Below are 27,255 nucleotides of genomic sequence, written 5' to 3'. Positions count from 1 at the left end.
TATTTATTATATTATTTGGTGATTGAAAAATTACTGAGCACCAGTAGTAGATGTGCTGTTAACACTTGGAGCATTGTGCTGATTTAGATCAATTTTCATATTTGGAAGCTCGGTAGGAATCACAGGAATTGCAGGCATGGGAACCGGTACAGGAGGAACACCAGGAATTGGTCCAGGCAAACCACCGGGAATTCCATTCATCATACCTTGAGGAATAATGTTAGGAGTTTGCAAAGGTGCAAATCCTGGGAAAACTCCCATCATTGGAGGCCCTAAAGAGTGATTTATGGCTCTAAAATTACCAGGAAAAATAGGAGGGGTTTGTCCCAGAAAAACAGGCGGTTGAAAAAACTGCTCTCTAACAAGTCCTAAAAATAATTTACTAAGCTTATATTTCAACGTAACTAATTAAATGACTTAATTAATAAATTAAGTGGTATTAATAATAAAATGAGTTATGTTAATTAATGTGAAAATATTGATAGTTATATCGTACTTTGAAAGTATTCGACTTTGGCGCTGATATGTTTTCGACCCTGAGAGTGTTGTTTTCTCCCAGCGGGAGAACTGTGAGTCAAATAGATGCTGCAATATTCGCAGTAAAATTTAGGCATAATATACAAATTTTTACAAATTTTAAAATAATAAAAATAATTACCGGATTTATTAAAGTAAAATGTATTCAAATTTATAAATTTAACAAAGATAATTGTGTTATCAACATTTTAAAAATAAACAAAAATATTCTTTTTGTAATTTACTTTAATTATATCACTCCCCATCGAACTATTTTTATTTATCATATTATTTAAACTTTTTATATTGTTTTAATATATTTAATTGATTTTATCACTGTTTAATATATTTTAAATTTTAATTTCATGAAATTATATAAACTTAGGGGTACAAATTGTGTTTTATTGTGTAAAAATGAGAATTGAAGATTCTAAGGAGAATTCACAGAAATCATTCATGGGCAGACTTGCAAAGGCTAAAAGATCACTGGTAAGACTAACTAAGAAGACAATAAACGTGACCGGGTGGACCGTTTGGATCATAGGAACCGCTGCCGTAACTTTGGTCGGCCCTGTCATTTTCCACTACGATAAAGAATGCCATTTACTTGAAATACAACATCAATTATTACAAGCACAGCAATCAGCTTCCGTTCCAGTTCTTAACTAATTTTATACCGAAAATATTTTTATATACTATGAATATTTTTTTATATATACTTTTAATTCATATTGTAAATAATTATATACCTGTATGATTTGTGATAAATTATGTAAATAATGCTATGTAAATAAATTGAACAAATATGTGTAAACATTTATGTCTCTCGATTTTGGTATGTCTCTGAGTTGAGTCACCAGGTTATTGGTGATTTTTATCTAATTTTTTCTCAGTTTTCATCATTTTTAACCTATTTCTCCCTCTCAATTAGGGTTACCTTTATTTTAAATTACTTAATTAGTGTAAAGGATTTGAAACTTTTAAGGCTGTACGCTGCCGATATAATTAGTATAGTATCAAGATCTAGGATTATATTTGACTATACTACTACTATAAACTAAGATTTTTAAATTAAAAGATTTAAAGAAGTCGAATTCACACATTTGCTCTAAAAGATAATTAAATTAATACTATAAATTTGTGAGGGCCTAAGTGATTCTCTAGAAAACCCGTTGAATTAGAATGTATTTAGAAACCGTAGAAAGTAAGTGGCCTGATTTGGACAGTAATGACTTGATATTGGACCGTTCATACTCGAAGATTTTTAAGGCCACGTACTATACTCGAGATGAAATTCCTAAAGATCACCTCCCCTACGGTTTAATCCACAATCGTATGAAATATTCCAAACAATCACCTGAACTCAATTCAACAGATACTCCTAATGACATCGATCCTAAAGAATGGGCCAGAGAGATTTATGCCGATGCAATTAAATATATTACAGAACCAACAAATCCCGATCGTGTATTTCAATGGTACCACGATTTCATTGTCTTAACTAACTTACAAATTGCTTTTCATAACTACTATAACGTTGAAAGTAAATCCAGTAGCATTTTTATGAATATAGTTAATAGGTTGATAGATTGGTTCCTTGGTAGGGAATTAATTAATAGTGAGGCGGAGCTGGAATCGTTATCATTGTACGTTGGAAATCAGACAAGAAACTTAAGATCATATGTTTCCAAAAGTTCCCATTTGCTTATCGAACTTCTCATTGAAACAATTAATATCAACCAGTGTAAAATTTTGTGTTACAGAATTATGCCTCAGTTGTTTGCTTGTACGGGCTCTGAGAAGTCGGTTTTCAGGGAGCCTGCTATAAAAAATCTAAAATTAATTGCGGCTCGTTTTTCTAAGAATTTTGACGAGGAGATTTTGTGGCTGTTGATGGACCAGACTCTGAATTTGAACAAGAAGATTTCTTCGGTTGCTACTTCCTGTGCTTTTGAGTACTTAACTCTCACTGATAAGAAGGACCTTGACTCCTTGGACCTGGTCAAACTAATTGATTACTTCGAGCTGGGTTTAAACCCGAAGACTGTGGACGCCAAACGGGGTCACAAGAAGATTATGGCCAAGATGTCAGACGTTCTCTCTGACAAGAAATACGCTTCGTACCTCAATGAGTTGTCATTGAGGCCTACCCTAGCTAAATTTACCAAAACTGAACTCCCTTCTGATCTCAACTAATTTATTAAAAACATATATGCTTATATCAAAATATGTATTTATAAACTGGCATTAGATTATTTTGACCTATTTTCAGGTCTTTTAGTAGTGAAGAATGGTAGACACAAATATGTCTTGATTTCATATAGTACACGGATTGCCTTTGTGAGTGAGAGTGCCGTTCCTAATAGTGTTAAAGTGGTCAAAAGCGGCTTCAAATATGGACTTTTGAACACCAAGGCGTCGAACTTAAGCCCCAGCACGACTCTACCTAGGACTAAGAGGTATCCTACCAGCACCACCATGTAATGCGGGTAGAACTCTGGGTAGAATAACAGTCTTTCTGAGCGGCGTATGTTTGAGATGATTATGAAGATTATTCCGAATCCTCCCAAAGTTGATGCGAAAAGTGAGTAAGAAACATGTAAGCTTGGCGGCAAAAAGTCAATCAGCAGTGTTGGTAATATGCAATTAAACAATAGATACATTGCTAACTCTACAATACACATTAACACTAATATTTACCGTTTATAAACATAAGTTCAATACCAAACTAATACTAAATTGACTGTATAACTAAATATAAGTCTAAAGATACTCATTGTTTTTTTGAGATTCCTGTGCAATTTGTACATTTCATATGGGAATCCAAAAAATGTGAAATATGATCTAAATCATTTATTAACACTTATTTATGAATGTGGATAAATAACTATCAAGACGAAATACATTGATAATGCAAAATATAAAAATGGAGTGAAGAAATCCAAATCTTTGGGCAGGTATTTCAGCATGAACTTAAGGGACTTATGCTTTGTCACGAATTTGGAGATAGGTGACAGCCAAAAGGACGGAAAAAAGTAGTCAGACATCAATATTAAAGCCACCTATAACAAAGATTAATACCCAATAAATTTGCTAGTAGTGAACTACTATTAATATAGCAAATCAATTTTGTACCATCAGCCTATTTACTCTATATAGCTAATTATAATGTGGTAGATACAGCAAGAAGAGGTTCTGAAACTCCGAAAATGAAGAAACTGTTAGTATATGAAAATGTTCCGAAATTCTCCTCCTGCCAATTCACCGCCGCTGCGTTAATCAGTGCTGATACGTTTATCTACAACAAATTATGTCAATGGTGATGGAATCTCACAATTTACACTAGTCAACTAAATAAGTTTAGTTAAAATCTTACTAGAGTGTTAACGTGCGAGAATCCTGTCGGCTTAACTAGGAAGGTGAAGTAGCAGAAAAATGAGCAAACTAATGCGTCAGTTCCATGATCTAAAAGCTGTCCCAATGGTGAGGCCAGGCCTAATCTTCTAGCTTGTATACCGTCAATCCCATCAAATGTCTATAAAATGTCCATCAACACAGATGAAACAAAGTTATTTTTTAACAGTATATATATCAGAATACTATAATAAGAACACTATAATCTAATTTACTATATTAAAAAATAATTAGCTATACATGAGTAACTCCTAGGGGATAACTGTATAATGTATTACTGTATAGAAGAAGACGAGGAAAGAACTAAGTAATGAAGTCCATTTCGGTACTGATTTAGTCTTAAAGTTGGGTACGTAGTAAAACACCAAACAATTCATTATAAAAACGCATAATCCTCCAAACAACGTCAGCAAATTAGCCGACAACCACTAAATCATCATGATTATTAAATTAATAACTACGTAAATAAAATAAACTATAAAAATATAACTGAATCTGAATAGAATTATCAATAAAAAAATACTTTTGGAAGAAAGTTAACTACTGGTTCCCAAAAGTATTTGAGCATTAAATTATCTATGAAAGTGAAGTTTCCTGGTTTAAATGTATAATCCTTCAAGGAAGGAAGTTGTGATTCAGGAATGATCCGCTTAAAAAACACCATTTTAAACCTGATATATCCTGATTACATGTAGAACAAAAATATTGTACAAGTTAGTTGTTAAATTTGGAATTAATGCAAAGTAATTGTAGTGAAATAACAGAATAAACAACAAATTTAATATAATTTTACAGAATATTTAGAGAAGATGTGGAAGATCTATTAGTCAGAATATTTAATTTGAATATAACAATTTGGTAGTCGTAGATTTGAGAAATGGTTTATCTAACGACTAGTAATAAATTAATTACAAATAACAAAATATATTAAATAAAAATCTCAAGTAAATAAGTATTTGATATATCTAAATTCCCCACAGATTGTACATAAAATCTCAATCTTATCCAAAATTATGGTTTTACATACTATACCCTTATTAAACCATCGTTATTGTATCTATAAAATTATATTATTTTAATTATGGGTAATTAAGTAGTTTTTGTTACTTAACTTTGAAAATGTGTTACCAAATACAAATCAGTACGGAATGAAGGATAAAGAAAAAGAAATACCTTCAGTTCCCACTTCATATCGTATTTTAATAAAGGTAATTTTGGTTTCAACCCAATTCCTCTTTTATATAATTAGTTTGTTATTTTATATGTAATTGGTGTGATAATGGATTAGGGAGCCTCGTCAAATGATAATAAACAAATACGTTTGAATGTAGATGATAAACGCCATGTGTGGCGTCAATGTTCTTTTAAGAATCCAGCACGCTCAGATGGATTAGTATTGAGACATTGGCGTCACTTTGAAAAGGGGACCGAATATCTTTCGTCAGCCAGAAAGCAAAGGAAAGTGGTGAGAAACAAGATTTGTAAGAATATCGACGACGATTCGACTTGTACACTTGCTAGAATCGACGAGGAGGATTCCGTGCTTGACTCATACTCCTTCGCCAGAGTGAACCCCTCCGTCAAAATTTATCGTTATTCAGATGATTTCTATATGTTCCATTTAGCAGTTAGTAAACTAATTATTAAACTATAATAGTATATTTTAATTTTAAATATGTTTAAAGTAATTTGGTGATGATTTACAATATTTAATTTATAGGACTTGGACCCATCCTGGACTAAGGATGAAACGGATTTGTTATTTGACCTTTGCGAGATGTTTGAACTGAGATTTATCGCTATTCACGACTGTTTTAAGTGGCGAAAAGATATTCCACTGGAGAAACTTAAACAGCGCTACTATAGTGTTACAAAACGTATAGTTGAATTCCTCTTTGAGGAGAAGATCAAAAATGAGATCATGAAGCACGGAAACCCGAACCATCCTGTAGTGTTGTCACTGAAGGACGAATCAGCACGTCATCCACTTGTGAAATTCACATACAACGCAGATCATGACCGTGATCGACGGCAAATGCTGGAGCGTAGTTATAGGATAACTCCAGAGCAACGAGAGATGGAAGCTCAGTTGCTGAGTGACATCAAGGCGGCCGAAACTAAACTAAAGTCTGAAGAGAAGAAGCGAAGTGAGATGAAGAGACTTAAACGTAAATTTAACGTAAATGAGTCAGATGTAATTCCAACCCCTAGACTTGACCAGTTCCAAACAAAACCAGTTTGGCTCGCCAGTTCTTGCATTTCATTCTACAAATCACAATTGACTCAGCATCATAATGACGCAGTGGATGAGATGCTAAATGAACTGAACATTTCACCGCCGGTTGTATCTTCACAAGCTTCAAACGAACTTTATTGGTATTTCTATACTATATAAATATATTTTTATACTATTTAAAAAGTTGTATATTATTGTAATGTTTGTATAGTATTGTGCGTGGAGATGCTGCGATAATGATAAATATAGTGAATAAAGTTGAGAGTTTACGTAAGGAGTTGGAACATTGGAAGCAGCTTACAAACCAGCCAACGGAGCCTGAGCCTGCAAAGGTTAAGGAGGAACCTTTCACAGATGCAACTGATCATGTTCAGATGTATCAAGCCCCTCTCTCACATACTGTTGTTTCTAAACCTTTCACTAAACCTAAGCCCACAGTGACTACAGTACAACAGGTACAACAAGTTCAGCAAGTGCAACAAGTACAGCAGGTCCAACAAGTCCAACAAGTTTCAACTGTTAACCAACCAACTACAGTTGGAGTTCATGAAGAAGATCCAATTCAGCAACAGTCTCGTCGAATGATGGTACAAGGAATGCCTCCACAAATGAAGGGAATGTTCCCAATAAAGGCACAGAGTGGTGCCGCAAGTCCGCAAGCCTTTTCACAGCAAATGTATCCTCAGTTCCAGCAACAAATGTTCCACCCTCAGATGAACCCTCGCGTCCTACAGCATCATATGCAACAGAGACTTATGCAACAACAACAGTTCCAGCAACAACAGCAACACTTTCAGCACATGATTCCAATGCATCAGGAAACTCAAATGGGAACAACACAGATGCCCTCGGGACAATTTTCAACAAATCAATATCAACCTCAATTCTCGCCCTCACAACGCTATTATCAAACACATAACCAGCAAATGATGCATCACATGGGAATGCAAAAGGGCCCAAACACTAATCAGAAGTAAATTACACTGTTTATCAAACTGATACTACTACCAAATGTAGCAAAAAACTAGTCTCTAATTTACTTATTAGAGGTGTATCATCATTGTAACTATTTTAACTAAATTATAATCAAATAATTGGTAAAAGGTGTAAAAATAGGGGAAATGTTAATGTCGTATTTAATATACTTACACAATATACTTATACAATATGTTTACAAATATACTTATATAAGAAAAATTTTCACTTTATAAATATAATATTTTGTTAATTTAAATGATGATAATGATAAAATGGCCAAGAGAAAGAGAAATCTGACATTAGAATCACAAAAATCAGATTCTAGACTAGATAACTCACTTTATACGTCAATCTACGGCAATTTTGATCAAAAAAACGAATTATCAACTAAAACTGAGAATAAATCTAATAAAAATAAAACAACAGTTGGAAATTTGAAGGATAAAGACCATTTATCGTTTCTGGCGGAGAAATCTGGTGAGAGTTTATCGTTATGGAAGCAAAGAATTGAAAATAAGGTTTTACACCTGAAAAAGGAAAGCGAAAAGACAAGCTTAGTGCTAGGAGTGAGCGCTGTTGACCATTACGTTCGTTTACCGTTTTCAAAGTTCACCGGTATTAGTAATACAAAGGGGAAGAAACTAGGCCTCTTCACAATCAAGAGTGTTCCTTATAAACACGCCTTGGAATTCAACTCTCTATGGCAAGACTACGCGAAGAAGTTGCTTGGGAGTCCTAAGACCCATTTAAACGCCTCAAAATTAGTGGCGATGCTTGACCTGCACGGCTCTCTTCTCGAGGTAGTAAAGTCCAACTGCACAAGCTACGTTGGCGTCATAGGAATTGTTCTCAAAGAAACTCAAAATGTATTTTCCATACCACTCCACTATTTATATATTTGACCCATTGATTTAGATATTTAATTATATTATGAATTAGGGGTTTAGTATAGTGGATAAGGAGGATAATGTGAGGTTTATTTTGAAGAATTCTAGCGTTTTTAAGTTAAATTATGAGGAATGGTCCTTTTTTATATACGGCAAACACATCATGGCATCAGCTTCACAACGAACTAAAAGCAAATTAAAAGATAAATCTACTCTGTAATCAGTACACAATGTACCATACTATGTGTAGTTGATTGTTAATTTAGTAATTTAAAGGTTGGACAATATATTAGCTATTCTTTCATATATTAAGTTTTAACGGAGGTCTGATTTAGTATTTTCCTAAGAAATTATTTTCAATTATAAATTTGTCCCAAGTGTTAAAATTATAAAATTTGTCCCAGTTAAGTTTTTAAATCTTTAAGTTTAAGTCACTTTACTATTGTGTTTTTTATCTATGAAAATATTTTAGGTTTTTTCAACTAGACTTAAGATGTCAATTTCAGTTTTCTTGTCATTTTTGAACAAAAGTAAAATTGACTGGTATTTTAGACTGATTGTTAAAGCTTCTGGGAATTCTTCAGAATCTTCTAACTTCCATACTGTATGAGTATCATACTTGATCTCAGAACATTTGAAATTAAATGTAATTATGAAATCTGTTGAGATTAGACCATAGCTAAATTCCTGCTCCTTTACTTCGTTTCCTGACTCATCTAACAATTTTAGCTTGGTAAGATCTGGAAGTTTGTAGGTAATCTCACTCCATACTTTCTCATCAATTAACTTCCTGAATACGACAAAATTACCATTAAAAAGCTGAATTACAATGTAATCTTTTCCTGAACAAGATACAAATAATCTTTTGATGTATTCATGGTGGTTCTTAGCCTTCCAAATCACGTGATTTCCCTCCTTTATCAAATAAAAAAAGAAATTTCTCTTGCAAAGATAATTCCCGTCACTTAAACGAATGTGGCCGTTAGTTTTTGATCTTGCGGAGCCAGTTCTTTTAGCCTTGGAAGTAACAATGTCGAACTCCAGGAGCCTAAGTTTTTCTTTCTTTTTTTTAACTACCCTCTTAATTTTACTATTGCTCTCGACATTTGCTTGACTAGACATTATTAAACAATCTGAAAATATTTAGTCAATTAGTTAAGTATCGAATTCAAGATTAAATTTATAGATTATGTATTGAACCAACAATTGAATTCCACATAATTATAACATGTATAGTGTATATTATTTTACAAAAAAATTTTAATTGATGGATAATTGCATTTCGTCATGGACCACGTGTGCATCCAGGTCAATAGCGATGCAGTTTTCAATAGCGTAAATTAACCTTTTGTACATGATATCGAGGCTCGAGTATTTGGGCATCAAAAGCCTAAAACTACATGTCGCAGAGGTAGGTAATCTCTTATCGGCATCTTCATCCTATAAAACAATTTATATTGAAATTTATAATTCATAATTAAGAATAGTATAGTGAGGTACGGGTTTATTATCATATTCTAATCTTAAACACCAATCAGAGTTGGGATGAGGTAGTCTTGATCTACCAGAAACGAATCTAAGGAAAAGCTGTAACATTTCATTGGTGAATCTTGACAAGACGTCAAACAAGTCCTTCTTGAGGTTAAGTGAGTATGACACAGTGTGTGCTCTGAGCACTGCTAAATCTACTAGGGAATCTCCGCAAACGACAAATTCTAGTGATCTTGGGTCCAAAAGTGTTCTAAGTCTTCCTATTGGAACTACTGAGTTCATTCCTTTAGCTAGGAATGAGCATCCTAGATCTCCTTCAGTGAGTCTAAAGAGCGTTGCTAAAGTTAAATATTTGGCCAGATTTGAGGGTGAAACTGGCAAGTTAGAGCCGTTTTCCACCAAATCCAAAGTATTTCCTTCTGCGCTTTCAATGCTAAACACCAATCCGTTAACATCCCCCTCAGTGACTGCTCCAGAGGACTCCAAAGATGCAAATCTCTGCAACAAGTCAACGCTCATCTTATCACAGTCCAGTAAATCAATCAACTTTAAGTTTGAGCAGAGCAATTTTTTCCATATAATTGGATTGATTGCAATGTTGAGTGGGTTCATCATGCACAGACACATTGCGCATAGTCTTCCCAGACTCTCATACATACTCAGTTCCATTGGCACGCTTTGTGTACATGAATCTGAGTAAAGCTCACTGGCTCCGCAACGGCAACTAGACCCAATATCCTTTGAACCTACAGGCTCATCAAATGGGAAAGTTGACAACACACAACAGCATCCGCTACTACAACAAACTCCCAAATCACAGCATCCAAGTGTAAATATACTATTCCCTTTATCGACCCTCTCAGTCTGATCTTTGTTTAATCCTTTTTCATCATTTAATGTACTATTTTGGGTAAACAGATTATTTACTGGATAGTGTGAGAACTTGATAAGTACCGTATCCTGGTGCATACCATAATTGTTTATGGTATTTTGGCACTTGATTGTTGCGGACTGTGAATCATTGTCTGGTGTGAGTGGGAACATAAACTCGTTAGAGATACATGTTAAAAGTTCCTGGAACGGTCCTCCAAAATCCGTTGAGCCTTCTCCCTTAAATACAACCATGAATGGTCTTTGATTATTTTTCGCACGCAAAATATTAGGGTTACAATTCAGAATCTGTGCAGTGCTCTGGAACCACAGAGAATTCCTCAACAACTTCGTCGTGTGTGCAATTCCTCGGTCAACCCGTACTGAAAAATATGGCCTATCAACACTTAAACTTCCTAGCGTAAATATCTTCTCATACATCTCGTTCAATACATTTCTCTTCACCAATGGTTTATTTTTCAAATAATCAGTGAAATGTATCGGCATTATTGGACCCATACAAACACTAAAACTCTTATTCATAGAATTGTTACTTAAACAACTCATATTCCAATCTTCATATACATTTCTTTTACCCTCAATATCATTTTGTATATTGATAAATGAATCCTTATATATATATTCATTTTCACCTTGTTTTATTCCATAATAATCTTCAAATCCTTTTGAAATGAGTGAATTGATTGGTCTATATTGTATCAGCGGTTGATTAAGTATTGTTGATATGATCGGAATAACATTTCTGAACACATCAGAGATCACTTCAAAGTATCGTATGCGGTCTGCCAAGAGTATCAGCGATAAACTGTGAAATATGTAATCAGAGCCAAGATCCCTACCATTCCAATTACCACCACTGTTTGTACCAAGATTGGCTTCCAAACCTTTACTACTCTCATTATTCAATCTATTTAATACTGTATTTAAATCATTGGATCTATTATTTTCAAATGTATTTAAATTATTGGTTGTATTTATATTTTCAAATGTATTTAAACCATTGGATCTAATATTTTCAAGTGTATTTATGTTATTTGATTCGTAGAGTACATTTTCATCTAAATCACCGTTAACAATAGCATCGGTAGTATTAACGGTTAAATCTGAGCGGTTGATATTATTATTGAAAAGGTCCAAATATAAGTGTGAACAACCTGAATTTCGACTAAGATTAGTATCACTTCTATTAATTAGGTGTGGGGAAGAAACTGGTCGAATATACAAATTTTCTCCAATTCCATCCAAATTTATCTCATTATTTTGTGAGGATGAGTTCATAAAATTATATCTTAAAATATTTTCACCATTAGTAAATGATTTACTTTCAATTCCTGTGATTTTATCAAAATGTGTCATTTTATAATTCCCAAACTGAAACATATCATTAATTAATCCAATTCCTTGTAGAAGGTTTATAATTTTCATTTCTGTGTTATTTTTCTGATCTTCAACAAATTCACAGCTAGTATATTGGTTTAATAATTTCCATAAAACTGTGTACATGAGGTGTAGGTCCATATCTGAGAGTGGAAACGTATTTTTGAGCTTTAAAATTTTGCCTCTCAACTCCTGAACATTATTGAACATAGTATCTGCCGTTATGTTTATTGGCGACCAGAGTTGTGAGTCTGAAGGTGGTAAATGTACCAACATATCATCCGGATTCTTAGAATATATCAATATCTTAGCCAAAGTCTCCAATTGATTTTCACTATTTTTTAACAAATCCAATAAACTTACCAATGTCCTATCCAATTCAAATGTCATTTCATTATTCAATTCCATTCTTAATCTGTCAAACATATACATATTTCCTCCAACCATTGTACTATATTCCATACCATTCTTATTTAGTTGCAGTGTATTAGTGTTAGATCGTAATTTATCATTTACTTGTAATTTATTAGTGTTAGATGGTAATTTATTGATTTCATCTGTTAGAGCATTGTGTGAAGATGTATAAATATAAAAGCCTAGATCAAAAGAGTAAGAATCAATAATTTGTAAATTTGTTAATAATTGTGAATTTCTTCTTAATCTTTGTGTAAACAATAGTTCGTTATTTGCAATTCCAAAAGATACAAGTTGATTTTCAAATCTTATAAATTTTAGAATTATATACTGAGTTTCAGATACTATACTTAATCCTTCACACTCAGATAATTGATTAATAAAACTATTTGCTAGGGCAATAAAGTTCTTCAACAGTTCATCAGTTTCAGATTCTATAGCCTTGATGAACTTGCACAAGTGATAAATTATAAACTCCTTCAATGTTAAATTTAACTCATTCCAAACAGACTTCATCAATGGATTTGTCTCATCTAACCCCGTTTTCATTTTATATAATGTCTTTCTTATAATCTCCAAACTCTCTTCTACATACTTCATTACTAAATTACTCATTTGTACAGTATCTTCATTTATTATATTATTCAATACCACTTTTATATTACTACTACTCATAGTATTCAGGCTACTACCGATTGTACCCATTGTGCCCAAAGTATTGTTGATACTAGTTTTACTATTAAAACTTCTTATACTAGTTGTATTTTTCAAACTAGTCATATTTTTAATGCTATTGAGTGAAATTCCAGAGTTGAGGGCACTGAATCCAGAGTTTTTTGTGGAAAAATCAGTCTTGCTTGAATGCAAGTGTTGTAGCCCTTCAGTAAGTAAATCCATCGTTGTATTTATACCCTCTTTAACATCTTCAGTCAGCTTACCCAAAAAGTTACCCATCAACTCTAGAATGTCAGTGTCGTCTGGACTCTCAATTCGTCGGTCAGGGCTCAAAAACTCAGGACTACTCATACCAGCGGTAACTGGCGTGGCAGTTTGGGGTAAAGTGGAAATTGGACCCAAAACACTCGGATCCACCTTAATATTATACTTGACATACAGTTTGTTCGACATGAAAATGTGAAGATTCTGTAGTAGTGACCAGTTCGACTTGTAGAAAACACCCTTCTGAAGCTTGTGGTTATCAATTAACTTTTTGTGCAAATTATTGTTGCCTGGAATTGAGTGCAAATTCTCTGAAATTGAACCCGTCCCATCGGAATGCACGTCAGCGCCAAAGTTCAACAAAAGCTCAACAATCTTAAAGTTGATTTCTTTTGACCTGAAAAGTGAGTAGTATAGACATTTATGTCCAGAAGAATCAACTGCGTTAATGTCTATTGAGTGAATGGTTAGCAGGTGGTAAACCACGTCGTAGTGACCGCCTTGAACTGCACCCATTAACGGTGTTGATTTATAAGGCCCGGACTTGACATCAAAGTTAATATTCTTATTTAGCGCCATAAGCTTCAGAAGTGATAGTTTCCCCAAATTACATGCAATATAAATGGGTGAATACAAAAAGTAGTCATGTCCGTCAACGTCAAAGTGGTCGTCACAACCATTCTCAAACAACTCACATGGGAACTCTAAAAAGCTTTTAATTTTTGCCAAATCGTCAAATATTACTGCATTTATCAAATTTCTTCTATCTGCACATGTATAACCATAATCAGAACCACTATCACTATTATCAGTAGAGAGAGTACTTTTATTGGTAGGAATAGGATTCGTATTGGTAGTAGAGAGAGCTCTTGTATTAGTACCAGTATCCTCAGTATTAGTATTGGTATTGGTGGAGGCAATAATATTGTCAGTATAAACACTGGTGATGTGGTAATAATAACTATGAAAGTCTAATTTAACCGTTTGATTCGTTACTGTAAAGTACAAACTGGACTCTTGAGGGTTAAATGATACTGAGATAACATCCGTTTCGTAAAAAGGTAGACAATTAATCTTGCGATATTCATTATCTTTAGAAGGAACGTGGAAATTGGTTGAGATGTAGAGATCGCCATTACTGAACCATAAAAGTTTCTCTCGATCAGAAACAAGTCCAATGTAGAAATCTGGCCTAACATTTACGTTAAAGCCCTTTTCAAACTTGAAAGATAACCTGAATGGTAGACATGGATCATACCTCATGACCTCCTCCAAACATGGATTCAAAGTCAAATTAATTTTATCATTCAATTTTACTAGTGCTGATGTGGAAAGGTCTAATTGAGTTACACCTGAAAATGATACTTTTGTCTTATGAACTGAAAGACCTGTTCGAATTGCTGGTCTAACCACAAACCCATTCCCAAGATTTAAAAGTCCAAACTCATTCACATGTTTCTTCACATAACAGTTAGTAACTGGTATTATCACAAATGAGTCTAATTTAATAATGCACTTTGCCACTTCACCATCTAGTCTACTATTAACAATTATAAAGGGAATCAAGTCAACTTGATGTTTGAAATAAGTAGAAGTAGTATTCGAATCAATGTTCCAAAAAATATAATTATTCGTCATATACATTTCAACACAAGTACCATTTATTAATTTATATACCATTTTTTCATTTTTAAATATTTCATCAAATTGTTGTTGATTGAATTGTTGTTGATTAAATGGTTGTTCATCAAATATTTTCTCACCAAATAAATTGTTTATATTATCAAAAGTTTCTATAGTGTATCCAATAGTATAAATATATTTAGGATCCAATTCAAGTTTATATTTGATTAGTGGTACATTATTTACATACTCTTCCAAGGGATAGAATTGACCCAATTTAAGTTCCTGTGTTTTGGGAGGTGATACAATTAACTCTGCAAGCACCTTTGAAAAGTCTTTATATTGAGAAAACACAAACCTTGTAGGCAACTCAACCTTAAACTTCAATATTAAACCATGATATCTGTCTGAACAACTTATAAAATGAACCTGTGGGTTTCTGTCAGTCTGATTTAAAATTGGACTAGTTTTAAGCATTGTGCTGTTCTTCCTACTAGGAAAATTTTTGGCTGAAAATGTTGAAAAGGATCCAAAATCTCCAATCTCTCCAACTTTGTCAGAATCTTTCACTAATTTACCAACCTTCAATGGCATTGATGTGTATATTTCAGGAGTCAGTGATAAAAAGTGCGATAACATTTGCTTGTTTAGCTTTTTATTACGGGCCAAATATAAGTATACACCCATGTTATAAAAGTCTGAATACTCCAAAATACGTATAATTGCAACATCTGACACTTTAAAATTATTATCTACCCATTCACATGCTAGTACAAATGACGTTAAAAAAGAGTGTAGTATATTGGCTGTTGTGAGTCTAGTAGTGTGGTCATGTCTTTTATGATCGAAATTGGTAAACATATCCAGGTCTGAGGTTGAATAGTAGTTGCAGACACTATGAACTCTCATGAATGCACAGGTTCCCAAATACATAATCAACTCTAGTAACTGTTCCAATTCCCAAACACTCAGGGATGGTATCACTTTATGTGTAATCCTTGCAGAAACTTGTGATAGCTTGGGTGGTGATCCTGTACCATTCAAGAACAGAAAATTAAGCAAACTTAGTGTAAACTTGTTTGTCAATGCTAATCTTAGGTTACATGGACACAGTGGATGTTTTGGCAAAGTATCAAGAATCCAAAATACACACTCTAATAACTTCAAATATCGAATTGAACTCATTGAAACCACCATACAGTATATTATCTCTGTAAACAACACTTTTACCAGTTCATTTCTTCCTGTTTCTTCTTTTTTAAATGGGTCATAGAAAAGAAGTTGCCATGAATACAAGGGGTCACACGCTGCTGAAAACAAGTTCATCTTACTTATTTCTTCAACTCCATTCCCACCAGTATTTGAATCTACAAGTTCATAGTATTCCAACGAGTTTGAATCAAATGTTGTTGAAAAATGTATTATACTACTTCTAAACAAGATCATTGTATCTTTACACTGGTCCAATATCTTTCTATAAAAATAATCTCTAAACACATGTACTAATCCTTGTAACATGTCAAACACGTCATGTTCAATAAGTTTATAAAAGTGTGATCTTCTCATGAAGTGGCGTCTTACTGAAGGTATTCTCGAACTCGTATGAAATGACTTATCACATGTTCCAAACATCTTTACATTAAATTCTAAATTCATAAATTTAACTCCGAGTGTTTTTTTTATCAATTCTTCAATCATTTCATATGATATATTTGCACTGTAAATTGCATTCCAAATATCCACCAATAATACCAATTCCACTGATTGAAGTGCATTATTATGTGTTCTATAACTTGCCTAAAATATTATAAAACCAAGTGTAAAAGTATTATAAAACCAAGTGTAAAAGTATTATAAAACTAAGTGTAAAAGTATTATAAAACTAAGTGTAAAAGTATTATAAAACTAAGTGTAAAAGTATTATAAAACTAAGTGTAAAAGTATTATAAAACTACGTCCAAAGGTATTATGTAGAGGGGAAACTATATAATTATTTAACTATTTTACTATTTAACAACTTAATATTCTAATACTTGTGTTGAAATATTGGTTGAGTTGATATTGAGAGATTGTAATATGGATTCAACATTTGAAAAGGCTACATTTTCAATATTGTTACTTGAAATGACAAAGTCTTCACATGAGGATAGGTATTGTGTAATGAAACTAGTCAAACCATCTAATAAGTGTAGGAAATCTGCATTTAGGGCACTTATACCGTTGGTAATTGTACTAGAGTACAGATCATGTTTGAAGCAACGGTGTGAAAGTACCTTGAGTATGAGTGTAGATGCTAGCAATGATTTTGAGGCTATTACGAAAATCAATGAATCTGTTTGTACATCTCCATGAATGAATCGTACTGAACCTTTTTTAGTTGCACATAGGGTTAAACTTGTAATTACCAGTCTTATAGTTAAGATTTTGGAAATGCTAGCAAACAGTTCAAGTAAAAGTTCGTTTGGCAAAGTTACAAGTGTCGTTTTCGAGGGGAATGATGAGCCTAGAAGAAACGGTAAAGTAAAGTCAGACACTACTTTAAACTCCTTTTGTGATAATTTTTCCCAAACTTGTCTATCATGGTCACAGCATAGTACACAGAGCCAGCTGAAACAGTCACGAACTGTAGACTCAAGCCTCGTGTACTTGAAATTACTACTCAGCAATGTGTATAAATCATCAAAAGATGATTTAATTTTCATCACCAACTCTCTTTTTAGACCTGAAAACATCGGCACATTCACAGACAAAACTGATTGATACACTTGAACTGAGTCTGAAAATTGTGCAAAAAGACAAGTATACTTGTCATCTCTTAACAATTTATCCCAGAACTCGTCCTTACAAAGGGTTATTGGTGACTCCTCCACTACATCACTTTCCACCGAATCAAACTTAACATCCCACTCTGGTACATTGTCAAATGAAACTTCTGAATCTTCAACATTAAAATACTTTTTATAATTAAACGTCAAAACATTTTCGTTCAGTGTCGTTTCATTCAGAGTTGTTTCATTCATATCTCTTGGACTAGATGATTGTGTATCGACTGGAAATGGTTCAATACTATTTGTTCGATCAGATATTGGAATTGATTGTTCAGTTACTGTTCTTGATCTTGCTGTTGCTGATGTTTCTCTAGACACTATTCTATCCAATGCTCTTACTACTTCAACATTACTTGATCCAATAATTTCATTACCTCCAACAACTTCTCTGTTAACTTCTCCAACGTTAAACTGATCTCTGTTATCCTGATCTCTGTTGACCAATTCTCTATCCAATTCTCTATCTAATTCCCCATTTATTTGTCTAATATTTGGATATGAATTGGATCTATCATTCATGTTATATGATGTAATTCGATCATTTGTGGTTGGTATTTCTCTTCTAACATTGGTGGTCAAAAATGTACTCATTATGTTTGATTCACTGAGTGTACCGGGATTTGTACCGGTATTACGGTCTGGGTTAATACTTGTACCTCTCAAGACTAGAGTTGCTGGATCTTGGAATATGAACACTAGTGACATTCTTCTTGAGGGATCGTTTTGTGTAATTGGGTCAAACACAACTTCAAGTACTGAACCTATTGAGTTTCCACCAATTAAGAGCTCAGTTCTGAGACATAGTTGCCCATCTTCCTGGTGATCCAGTGTGAAATGTGCAGTTAAAACATCACCAATTGTGTAACCAATTGTGGCTGCAAATAATTGAGATGTGAAACCCAAACTATTTGAATGTGAGAACCCTACCACGTCATTCCGCTCAAATAAATCAGACACCGTACCAAACACACAATCTGCTGGTGCAACTGTTATCCCAAACCTGCTAGCGTTTAAAATATAAAAGTTTGTTGTCAATTGTACTGCTGTTGTGCCCAATGTAGTTGGTATCCTATACATTACAATCCCTCCCATATTATTCGCTCTAATAACCTGTAAAGTATTCTCTGAAATGTCAGCTTCAAAATCTACCGAATTCCTATGAGTTACAAAGTGATCTGAATGTGGCAAAGTCACAAATGGATCATTTGGTTCAATCTTAGTCACTGGCTTAAAACTCTTACTTATCAAAATCGATTGAAAGTTTTCTCGAAGTGTTGCATAAATACATTCTAATGGTACTTGTTTCAATGGTGGTAACCATTTTAATACAAACAATGCATGTATCTTTGGTGATGCTAATACTGTCTTCATATATCCATAATCACATACACCAAATTTATTCACACAACCCTTTACACCACTGTTCACACTAGTATTCACACCCTTATTCACACTACCCATTATATTGTTAGATGTTGCTGATAATTGTTTTATTGTTACTACTAAAAGATTACAAAACTTTTGACCTAGAGAATCCATTGATAGAAATGCTTGTGCTTGTCTTTCACCCAATGTAAATGTCGTCAATAAACTATTTAATACCATATATACTAGACTATAATTTTCACAAACCCTCACTAGGCTAATTAGATATGATAATATGTTACCCCAAAAGAAGTCCAATTCCTTTTTATAAATCTGATTTGTTGAACATGTTGAACAACCTCTAGTCACCAATAAATTATCTGCAGTATTATCTGAATCAACTAAATAACCCTTTATCGTAGTAGAATACTTAAATTGACAACTAATATTACTGCAATGGTATTTTATACTTACTTTCTCTGGATTATCTTTACAATTACATACTGAACTTAGGTTAAATATCTGTATTGCTGTACTTCTCAAATATTTAAATAATATTCCCAATACTAATCCTACATCTATCCTATTTATACACAATTTACCCACATTATTTCTACACAATTTACCTACATCTACTCTATTTGTACTATTACTATCCTTTGTACTATTAGTATCCTTATTATTATTTGCTGTATGTAAATTTGTTGATAATTCTACCCATAATAAATACTTTAATAATAAATATAAATTGGATCGAACAACATAAAAATAGTCTAATCCTTTAATTCCTAAAACTTGTGTCCAAGTTCCATTTACTCCTTCAATTTCCAAATTCCCTCCTAAATAATTTACCAAAGATAACTCAATCTCGTTTGTAATTCTATTTGTAATATTTTTCGGCAATGTCAAGTAAACTGTAATTTCCCTAGACGTGTTAATTACCATTGCAATATTATTACTTGTACGTTTTGTAAGTGATACTTCTGATATCAAATAACAATAATTCTCCATTCTCCACATGATTATATCATTTTCTTCCAAACTTACATTTCTAATTGGATTGAGTGTATTTGTATCCATATTTACGGAGTCCATAACTGTTGTATTGGATTGATCGAAGTTGACGTAGAAATTATAAATCAAATGCCCTAAGCCGTGACTGGTATTTTCAATTTTTGGAAAGCTCCAGAGATGTGTAAAACTAAGATTAATTGGTTCATCTTGTTTAAGTGTTTCAGATATTTTTGACGACTTTTTAACCATCAGGTAGATGGTTCCTCCTGGTACAATCAGCTGATCCTTCCTTGTAAATTTCCTCATCTTCAAACAATGAAACAGATTCTCTACAGTTTCTCCAAAATTTACTAGAAAATATTCCGAGAAATATATAACCAATGCTACCTCAACTGTATAACATGAAAGACTCGTTTGATTAGACATTGCCTTTTTAAAATTTGATAATGGCAGTGGATGCAGAATCGACATCATATAATTAAAAATCTGAAATGAATAACGTGTATCTGTCATTGGTTCAAGCCCTAGTGAATATACTAGAGAGAAAAATGAGAGTGAAATTCCTAACCAAAAGTTCATATTTGGTCTATTATAGTTAGTGGAATCGATTGTTGTTATTCCACTCCTAATATACCAATCACATATATTCTCCAATATACTACACAAATAATCATATACAACTCTATTATATATGTCTGGGACATGTTTATTACCATTGATTAATTCGAAATTTGAATCTTTATATGTACTCAACATTATTGGTCTCAATTTATTAATCATTATATACCAAAATAAATCCAATATATCATTTAAACTATTTACAGCAGTTAGATTAGTACCAGTATTAGGATTATTTACAGTATTGGGATTAGTATTTCCAAAGGTATTATGATTATTCCCAACAGTATTAGGATTATTCAGAGTATTTAGATTTGGATTAACAAGTAAATCAACTACTAATGGTGAAAAATTATATTTTAAGATATGAGTATGAACATAACCAAGATCTAGAAAACTATAAATTAATGCTTTTAAACTTGAAAGTAATGATATTCTAATCAATGATGTTAATCGATGTGTCAGAAATCTCTTTTCACATTCTAATCTTGTAGGACCATTTAATATAAATTCAACCAATTCATTAAAATTATCATCAAATATTCTATTATCTCTTGTAATGTAATTTCTAAATACAGTTGAACTATTGTAATCTGTAGAATCTGTTGAATAAGTCCTGTAATTTCTTGAATCTCTTGAACTTTTCACAACCCTTGAATCCCTTACACCTCTCGAATCGAATTTGGTTGTATTGTCAATTTTCAAGCTTGAATATGAATTTGTATTGAGATTTGTTGATGAATTTGATCTTCTGAATATAGTTCCTGATCTTAATTTTGTTCTATAATCCATCATATGATATGTACTTGTTTTCATTTTTGATACTGTATCCACATACATAGTATTTTTACCATATAATTTACCATTATTTGAATGACTTGGTGTATTTTTAATTAACCAAACACATCTTGATATGACATCTTCTAAATACATTTCCTTCATTAAATCTTTATCTTTAATATTCTGACATCTCATTGTCTGGAACTTATTAAATATCTTCATACAAACTATTCTTGAATATTTTTTAGCCTCATGATATTCCAACCTGTTATTATCTGATCCTAAATGTCCCGAGACCTCATTATCTGATACCAACCGTTCTGTTATCTCACAGTCTGATCCTAAATGTATAAATAAAGCTATTAAGGTATAACGTAATTTTATTAGACGTGGATGTACTTGATCAAAACTATCCGAAAAGATTTTTGTAGCCCAATTCTCCATATTTAATAATCCTCTAGTCAAATTACTAATCTTATACTCAGACTCATGTGAATTTGTTATGAATGATTCGATTTCTGATATATTTCTAAATGATATACTTGTTCCTTTTATATATTTAAAATCTTGTACTAATAATAATAATTTACGTATAGATCCAATTATTTCCATATCAGTGTCCAGGGTATTAGAACTGTCCAGACTATCACAACTGTTCAGAGTCTTAGAATTGTCCAAATTCATAGTATTATCCAGATTATCACAATTATCCATATTACTACTATCCATAGACTTACTACTATCTATATTACTACTATCAACGGTACCATTGGAGCTACTAGTACCATTGGACCAAGCACCGTTACTAGAATTAAAATTAAAATTAAGATTTGTTACTAAACATTTTGGAAATTTAAAAATATAATTTACATCTTTTAATTCATCTTCAACTTGTTTAGAAATGTATTGATCAACTTGTGTTAAATTATCAACAACTTGTCTGTAGTTACGATCAACTTGTCTGTAATTATGATCACCAAGTTTAAAATCATTGGTATAAATATATTGTATAAATTTCATATAAATAATTAATAAACTTGAAAATTGATAAATTAAATAATTAATTGGATTAAATTTTTGATATTTTAATATACGGAAGATTTTATTATATAATAATAATACTTTAATAAGATATGGTAATAATTTAATACAAGAAATTATATGGAGGAAATATTTAGTACCAGATTGGATAAATTCATAAAAATATGTTAACAAATCTAATATTGATAAACAATTTAGAAAATTTAATAATCTAAAATCAAATTTCAATAAATCTCCAAATATATATAAAATTTGTTCATTAAGTTTTAATAAATATATGAAAATTTCTTCTATCAACTTTAAATTATTTGGTATAAATATTATTAAATATTCTTCAAACAATTTATCTACAGTTAGTTCTACAGTTAGGTCTCCAGTTGAATCTACCATTGATGACTGTGAATCAGATTTTGATTCTACAGATTCTGAATCTGATTCTAATCCATTTTCAGATTTATTACATGATTTAGTAAATGATTTAGTAAATGATTTATTAGATTTATTGTATAAATTGAATAATAAAATTGTAATACCATGTTTTAATAGAAAACGACATAATAACATTGATGGTCTTGGTATAGTATAGAAATTTTCATTACTTAATAATTTGGTATAATAATTTAATGATTCAATTGATGAAAAATAATTAAAATATTTCCTTAAACAATAATTACAATAATTAAACATCGGATCCAATAACATTAATTCATTCAATTTTAAATTACATTTACAATTATCATTTAAGATATCATTTTTTAATAATAATTTATCAGACTCAAGTAATTCATATATTAATTTCCACCATAAGTTAATCTCAACGGGATTAGTAATAAGTTTAGTAGTGATAGAAGGGTCAGTAGGGGTAGTAGGGGTAGTAGGATTAGTAGTAGATTTAGTAGCCTTATTATTATTAGTAGTTAATTTAGTAGACTTATTAGGATCATTAAGCTTAGTAGCTTTATTAGGATCAGTTGATCTTGTAGCCTTACCTGGTCCTGTTGGTCTAGTAACCTTACTAGGACCAGTACCGAGTCCAATATTCTGTATAAAAACATCTGTTAATGTTCTTTTAGTAAAAATTTCAATACATAAACTTTGATTTAGAAAATTTAATGTATTATTTTTAGTAAATATTGTTAAATCAGTAATAAAATAAGAAGTATACGCGATGTTCATTAAGATTTCTGATAATAATTGTGTTGAAGTATATGAAAACAGTTGAGTTGAAATTAATTGATTTGATCCTAAAATATCAAGTGATATTAAATTTACAGTATTTGCTAATGAAATTAAATCTATAGGATGATGTAAATTTTGGAAATGTAAATAGGTAGATTCAGGGTACTTGGAGTGAGGGTACTTGGAGTCGGGATAGTGTTTAGGGTCAGGATACTTCGAGTAAATTGTGTTTTTAGAGTCAAATGAGTGTTTAGAGTCTGAATCCTTAGTCTTAGGAACCTTAGTCTTAGGAACCGTCTCAGGAACAGTCTCAGAATCCTTAGTCTCTGGAACCGTCTCAGGAACCATATAGTATGATTTATATTTAATTGATTCATAAAGTATTTTTGTTAAATTATTAAGAAATCCTAATGGTATTTGTTCAATATTAATTGGTAATGAAAAGAAAATTTTAATTATTGAAAGTATTGAAATAATTGATTCTGACAATTTTCTCCAAATTGTTATTAAATTTATCATAACAATTGAATTTCCATCTGTAGAATCTATTGAATGTGTAGAATCAGTTGTACTTGTATCTATTGTACTTAAGATAGTAAAATTGATAGTTGAGATTGATTCAAAAATATTTAATAATAATTCAAATAATATATTTAAACTTTCAAATACTTTTGGATTCAATGGATTAAATGAATTATCTAATGATATATTAAAATTTATATTCGATATTACCATATGTATACTTGAAAGTCCCTTTGAAAAATATACTATATAATCAACAATACTATTAATACCATCAGCCTTATTACCCATAGTACACTCCATAAGGGTAGAATTAGCTCCCTTTCCCTCCGTTACGGTGCTTGCTCCAACAGCACCCTTAATATCCTCACCACCTTCAGTATCCACAAAAGTACCTGACTCCCCAGTTTTAGTTACAACAGCAATTTCATTAGAATTTTTCTCACTAGTACACTTCATACCCATAGAATTAGTTCCCTTTCCCTCCGTTACGGTGCTTGCTCCAACTGTACCAATATCCTTACTACTATCCTTACTTCCAATATCCTTACTACTATCCTCAGTACTATTAGTATTACTAGTTCCATCAGTAAAAGTACTAACCTCAGGTCCATTACTAGCCGTTGGACCAAGCACCGTAACGGGATATTCTATAACATTTGATTGTATTAAAAATTTTCTAAATCCTGTTGTTAATGTAGAAAATTGTTTAACATTAACATTGTCAATATTATAATAGAAATCAACTTGATAAAATTCAATATCATCTTCAAACTTCATATTATTAAATTCTTTACCATTTATAAATATATTTATATATTCATTAAATAATATTTCTATACATAAATATTTAGAACCTTTATTAAATATTTTTATCCTATCCTGTATACTATTATACTGTATACTATTATTCAATTTATCCTCTTGTACTCGATCCTGTACCAGTTTATCTGGATCCCGATCCTTATCTTGATTATTGATTGGATTAATATTTGAATTTGATTGTGTTGAGAAAAAAATATTCCCATGTGAGAAAATTAAAAAGAAATTTCTCTTATTTTTAATATATAATTTAAAATTAAATGTATCTTTTTTATATAATTTATCAAGAGTAATTTGATCCAAAATTTCTATATCAATACGTATTATAAAATTACCAATTTTTGGTATTAATGTACTCATTTCTTTAATAATAGAATTATCTGTTTTATGACTTAATATTGGATATTGTAATGATAAATATTCAAATAATACAATAGATTCCAAATTATATAAACAAGGTATTAATATCCCATTAGTCATCGGACTAGTTGACAACGTAGTTGATAAGTCACTGGTTGATACCTTACCACTTGATGGAATCCCACTGGCTAACTCAGCTGATATCCCACCTACTACCTTACCACCTACTACCTTACCACCTGTTGTATTAAGAATTGGATATATAATAGTCTTAAAATATTTATTGAAACACTGTAGTATATTGGAGAAATTTGGATTTCTTATAGAGAAACTAAAAATCACATCAATTGTAACATCCACAAGTGTTAACAATTTATTATTAAAACTAAAATCTAATATTAAGTACAGAACTTTATATATATAATCCAATTTAGGATCCTCAGTCACTGTGTAACTCTCTGTAAATAAGCTAATCCAATGATAATCACACTCTAGTGATTGTAATTCATCTAAAATTCCCCTTAAAACTGGCAATATCACCGATTCTACATCAATAACTGATACTATATTCAATTTAAATATCCTAATATACAATACAATATCATGTTCCATCAAAGTTTCATATAGTCTTGTAACTAATGCGTCAAATGTATTTCCTACTGATCCTAATCTCTGTTGATCTAATCCTAATCTCTGTTGTTCTAATTGTAATTTCCGTGTCTCGGATCCTAATTTCTGTGACTCCGATCCAAATTTCTGTTTGTCTAGAGAATTTGATACTGATAATCTTTTGAATGAAATTTTCTCTAGAAATTCTGATCTGTGTTTGGAAATCTCATTATAAACATAATAAAGTGTTGGTAAGGTATTATTTAATCTCAGTTGAGTTGCTGGATCAATGTCTGGACTATATTTTGCCATTAAATGGAACTCATGTGAGTCGAATAGGAAAATTTGGTAAATTATATTCTGGTAACTGACCAATTTAGAAAAATCATATTCATATCTTGACTTGAGTAAATTTAATGATTTCTCTAATGCGGAATACTCAATAGGATCAAATTTAGGATTCTCCGTATCATTCTGTGGTATAGTTCTTCTAAACAAATTATAGTCTATAGAAATACTCGTAGACTCTGATGGTAATTTACACTTACACTGTTCCGAAGTCTTTTTAAAATAATTATCATACCTTTTAAGCTGTTCCAATAAATTTGTAAACTCCTTTGAAACTAATCTTGATCCCGTTAGTGTTGAACTAGTTAGTGTTGATCTCTCAAGTAATCTTGAACTTGTTAGTGTTGATTTTAAGTTATTAATTGTCCTATTTGAACCTTGTAAGATCAGAAATTCCTTCTTCTCATCAACATTTTCTACTAACTTTAGTCTACTAAGTGAAGTATACTTAGTATACACAAGTAGTTTAAATAGTTCATTAAAGGTGATATGGGATTCAGTAGAGGTAATTTGAGCGTTATTAGGGCTAATATTAGGGTCATCAATGGTAGTTTGATGACCGTTAGGAGTAATTTTAGACCCATTTAAACTGATTTTAGAACCAATTAGACTAATTTTAGACTCATCCGCCGTAATTTGAGGATTATTTGAGAGATGATCTGAATTGTATGAAAATGGTGGATCAGTAGGAGTAGGATACTCCTTAGGATCCATTACCTAATTATTAATTTTACTGCGTTATTTGTTGAAATTTTGAATTAAAGGAAATTTTCCAATAATAAAAATTAATATATAGAAATAAATTCTTAATCATTAGAAATAAATTCTTAATCATTAGAAAATTTTTAATCATATTTTAGAAAATTTTTTACAATAAATATAACAAAAATAATTTTAAAAATATAAAAATAAATTTAAATTATATAAATATATAAAAATATTATTTAAATTATTGTATAGAATATAAATCTATTCAATATTCAGATGTGTGGTAATATAAATT

The 27,255-nt window shown here is 31.5% G+C and overlaps 10 protein-coding genes across 10 annotated transcripts, besides 13 other annotated features; 5 read left to right on the top strand and 5 right to left on the bottom strand.

The window, feature by feature from the left end:
* Nucleotides 1–30: 30 nt before the first annotated feature.
* On the bottom strand, nucleotides 31–614 carry TA09515 (RNA-binding protein (U1 snRNP-like), putative; the record flags this gene model as incomplete). The annotated part of the gene is made up of 2 exons (XM_948510.1): nucleotides 31–368; nucleotides 497–614. The coding sequence occupies 2 exons, from the start codon at nucleotides 612–614 to the stop codon at nucleotides 31–33; spliced, it is 456 nt and encodes a 151-aa protein (XP_953603.1).
* Nucleotides 615–930: 316 nt separating this feature from the next.
* Nucleotides 931–1,071: a sequence feature (Signal anchor predicted for TA09520 by SignalP 2.0 HMM (Signal peptide probability 0.001, signal anchor probability 0.928) with cleavage site probability 0.000 between residues 47 and 48).
* TA09520 (uncharacterized protein) lies at nucleotides 931–1,185 on the top strand (the record flags this gene model as incomplete). Its single annotated transcript, XM_948509.1, has 1 exon — nucleotides 931–1,185. One exon carries the CDS (start codon nucleotides 931–933, stop codon nucleotides 1,183–1,185), a length of 255 nt encoding a protein of 84 aa, XP_953602.1.
* Nucleotides 1,027–1,095: a sequence feature (1 probable transmembrane helix predicted for TA09520 by TMHMM2.0 at aa 33-55).
* A 513-nt stretch (nucleotides 1,186–1,698) lies between the features above and the next one.
* Nucleotides 1,699–2,712, top strand: TA09525 (uncharacterized protein; the record flags this gene model as incomplete). Its single annotated transcript, XM_948508.1, has 1 exon — nucleotides 1,699–2,712. One exon carries the CDS (start codon nucleotides 1,699–1,701, stop codon nucleotides 2,710–2,712), a length of 1,014 nt encoding a protein of 337 aa, XP_953601.1.
* A 56-nt stretch (nucleotides 2,713–2,768) lies between these two features.
* On the bottom strand, nucleotides 2,769–4,594 carry TA09530 (ethanolamine phosphotransferase, putative; the record flags this gene model as incomplete). Its single annotated transcript, XM_948507.1, has 7 exons — nucleotides 2,769–3,187; nucleotides 3,290–3,360; nucleotides 3,421–3,578; nucleotides 3,698–3,814; nucleotides 3,893–4,051; nucleotides 4,209–4,358; nucleotides 4,454–4,594. 7 exons carry the CDS (start codon nucleotides 4,592–4,594, stop codon nucleotides 2,769–2,771), a joined length of 1,215 nt encoding a protein of 404 aa, XP_953600.1.
* Nucleotides 2,832–2,900: a sequence feature (7 probable transmembrane helices predicted for TA09530 by TMHMM2.0 at aa 51-73, 178-200, 232-254, 267-286, 291-313, 325-347 and 362-384).
* Nucleotides 2,943–3,011: a sequence feature (7 probable transmembrane helices predicted for TA09530 by TMHMM2.0 at aa 51-73, 178-200, 232-254, 267-286, 291-313, 325-347 and 362-384).
* Nucleotides 3,045–3,113: a sequence feature (7 probable transmembrane helices predicted for TA09530 by TMHMM2.0 at aa 51-73, 178-200, 232-254, 267-286, 291-313, 325-347 and 362-384).
* Nucleotides 3,126–3,185: a sequence feature (7 probable transmembrane helices predicted for TA09530 by TMHMM2.0 at aa 51-73, 178-200, 232-254, 267-286, 291-313, 325-347 and 362-384).
* Nucleotides 3,324–3,360: a sequence feature (7 probable transmembrane helices predicted for TA09530 by TMHMM2.0 at aa 51-73, 178-200, 232-254, 267-286, 291-313, 325-347 and 362-384).
* Nucleotides 3,421–3,452: a sequence feature (7 probable transmembrane helices predicted for TA09530 by TMHMM2.0 at aa 51-73, 178-200, 232-254, 267-286, 291-313, 325-347 and 362-384).
* Nucleotides 3,546–3,578: a sequence feature (7 probable transmembrane helices predicted for TA09530 by TMHMM2.0 at aa 51-73, 178-200, 232-254, 267-286, 291-313, 325-347 and 362-384).
* Nucleotides 3,698–3,733: a sequence feature (7 probable transmembrane helices predicted for TA09530 by TMHMM2.0 at aa 51-73, 178-200, 232-254, 267-286, 291-313, 325-347 and 362-384).
* Nucleotides 4,281–4,349: a sequence feature (7 probable transmembrane helices predicted for TA09530 by TMHMM2.0 at aa 51-73, 178-200, 232-254, 267-286, 291-313, 325-347 and 362-384).
* Nucleotides 4,595–5,078: 484 nt separating the features above from the next.
* Nucleotides 5,079–6,325, top strand: TA09535 (uncharacterized protein; the record flags this gene model as incomplete). Its single annotated transcript, XM_948506.1, has 3 exons — nucleotides 5,079–5,138; nucleotides 5,219–5,557; nucleotides 5,651–6,325. The coding sequence occupies 3 exons, from the start codon at nucleotides 5,079–5,081 to the stop codon at nucleotides 6,323–6,325; spliced, it is 1,074 nt and encodes a 357-aa protein (XP_953599.1).
* Nucleotides 6,326–6,402: 77 nt separating this feature from the next.
* Nucleotides 6,403–7,143, top strand: TA09540 (uncharacterized protein; the record flags this gene model as incomplete). Its single annotated transcript, XM_948505.1, has 1 exon — nucleotides 6,403–7,143. One exon carries the CDS (start codon nucleotides 6,403–6,405, stop codon nucleotides 7,141–7,143), a length of 741 nt encoding a protein of 246 aa, XP_953598.1.
* Nucleotides 7,144–7,416: 273 nt separating this feature from the next.
* TA09545 (ribonuclease P subunit, putative) lies at nucleotides 7,417–8,251 on the top strand (the record flags this gene model as incomplete). Its single annotated transcript, XM_948504.1, has 2 exons — nucleotides 7,417–8,010; nucleotides 8,084–8,251. The coding sequence occupies 2 exons, from the start codon at nucleotides 7,417–7,419 to the stop codon at nucleotides 8,249–8,251; spliced, it is 762 nt and encodes a 253-aa protein (XP_953597.1).
* A 248-nt stretch (nucleotides 8,252–8,499) lies between these two features.
* On the bottom strand, nucleotides 8,500–9,153 carry TA09550 (SfiI-subtelomeric fragment related protein family member, putative; the record flags this gene model as incomplete). The annotated part of the gene is made up of 1 exon (XM_948503.1): nucleotides 8,500–9,153. The coding sequence occupies one exon, from the start codon at nucleotides 9,151–9,153 to the stop codon at nucleotides 8,500–8,502; it is 654 nt and encodes a 217-aa protein (XP_953596.1).
* A 138-nt stretch (nucleotides 9,154–9,291) lies between these two features.
* TA09555 (uncharacterized protein) lies at nucleotides 9,292–16,464 on the bottom strand (the record flags this gene model as incomplete). Its single annotated transcript, XM_948502.1, has 2 exons — nucleotides 9,292–9,471; nucleotides 9,532–16,464. The coding sequence occupies 2 exons, from the start codon at nucleotides 16,462–16,464 to the stop codon at nucleotides 9,292–9,294; spliced, it is 7,113 nt and encodes a 2,370-aa protein (XP_953595.1).
* Nucleotides 16,465–16,784: 320 nt separating this feature from the next.
* Nucleotides 16,785–26,966, bottom strand: TA09560 (uncharacterized protein; the record flags this gene model as incomplete). Its single annotated transcript, XM_948501.1, has 1 exon — nucleotides 16,785–26,966. The coding sequence occupies one exon, from the start codon at nucleotides 26,964–26,966 to the stop codon at nucleotides 16,785–16,787; it is 10,182 nt and encodes a 3,393-aa protein (XP_953594.1).
* Nucleotides 22,371–22,439: a sequence feature (2 probable transmembrane helices predicted for TA09560 by TMHMM2.0 at aa 1475-1497 and 1510-1532).
* Nucleotides 22,476–22,544: a sequence feature (2 probable transmembrane helices predicted for TA09560 by TMHMM2.0 at aa 1475-1497 and 1510-1532).
* Nucleotides 26,967–27,255: the final 289 nt, after the last annotated feature.

The sequence above is a fragment of the Theileria annulata genome, chromosome 1 (assembly GCF_000003225.4).
Source record: "Theileria annulata chromosome 1, complete sequence, *** SEQUENCING IN PROGRESS ***".
Lineage (NCBI taxonomy): Eukaryota > Apicomplexa > Aconoidasida > Piroplasmida > Theileriidae > Theileria > Theileria annulata.
The sequence above is the reverse complement of the archived record's forward strand: the minus strand, read 5'-3'. Positions and strand labels throughout refer to the sequence as shown.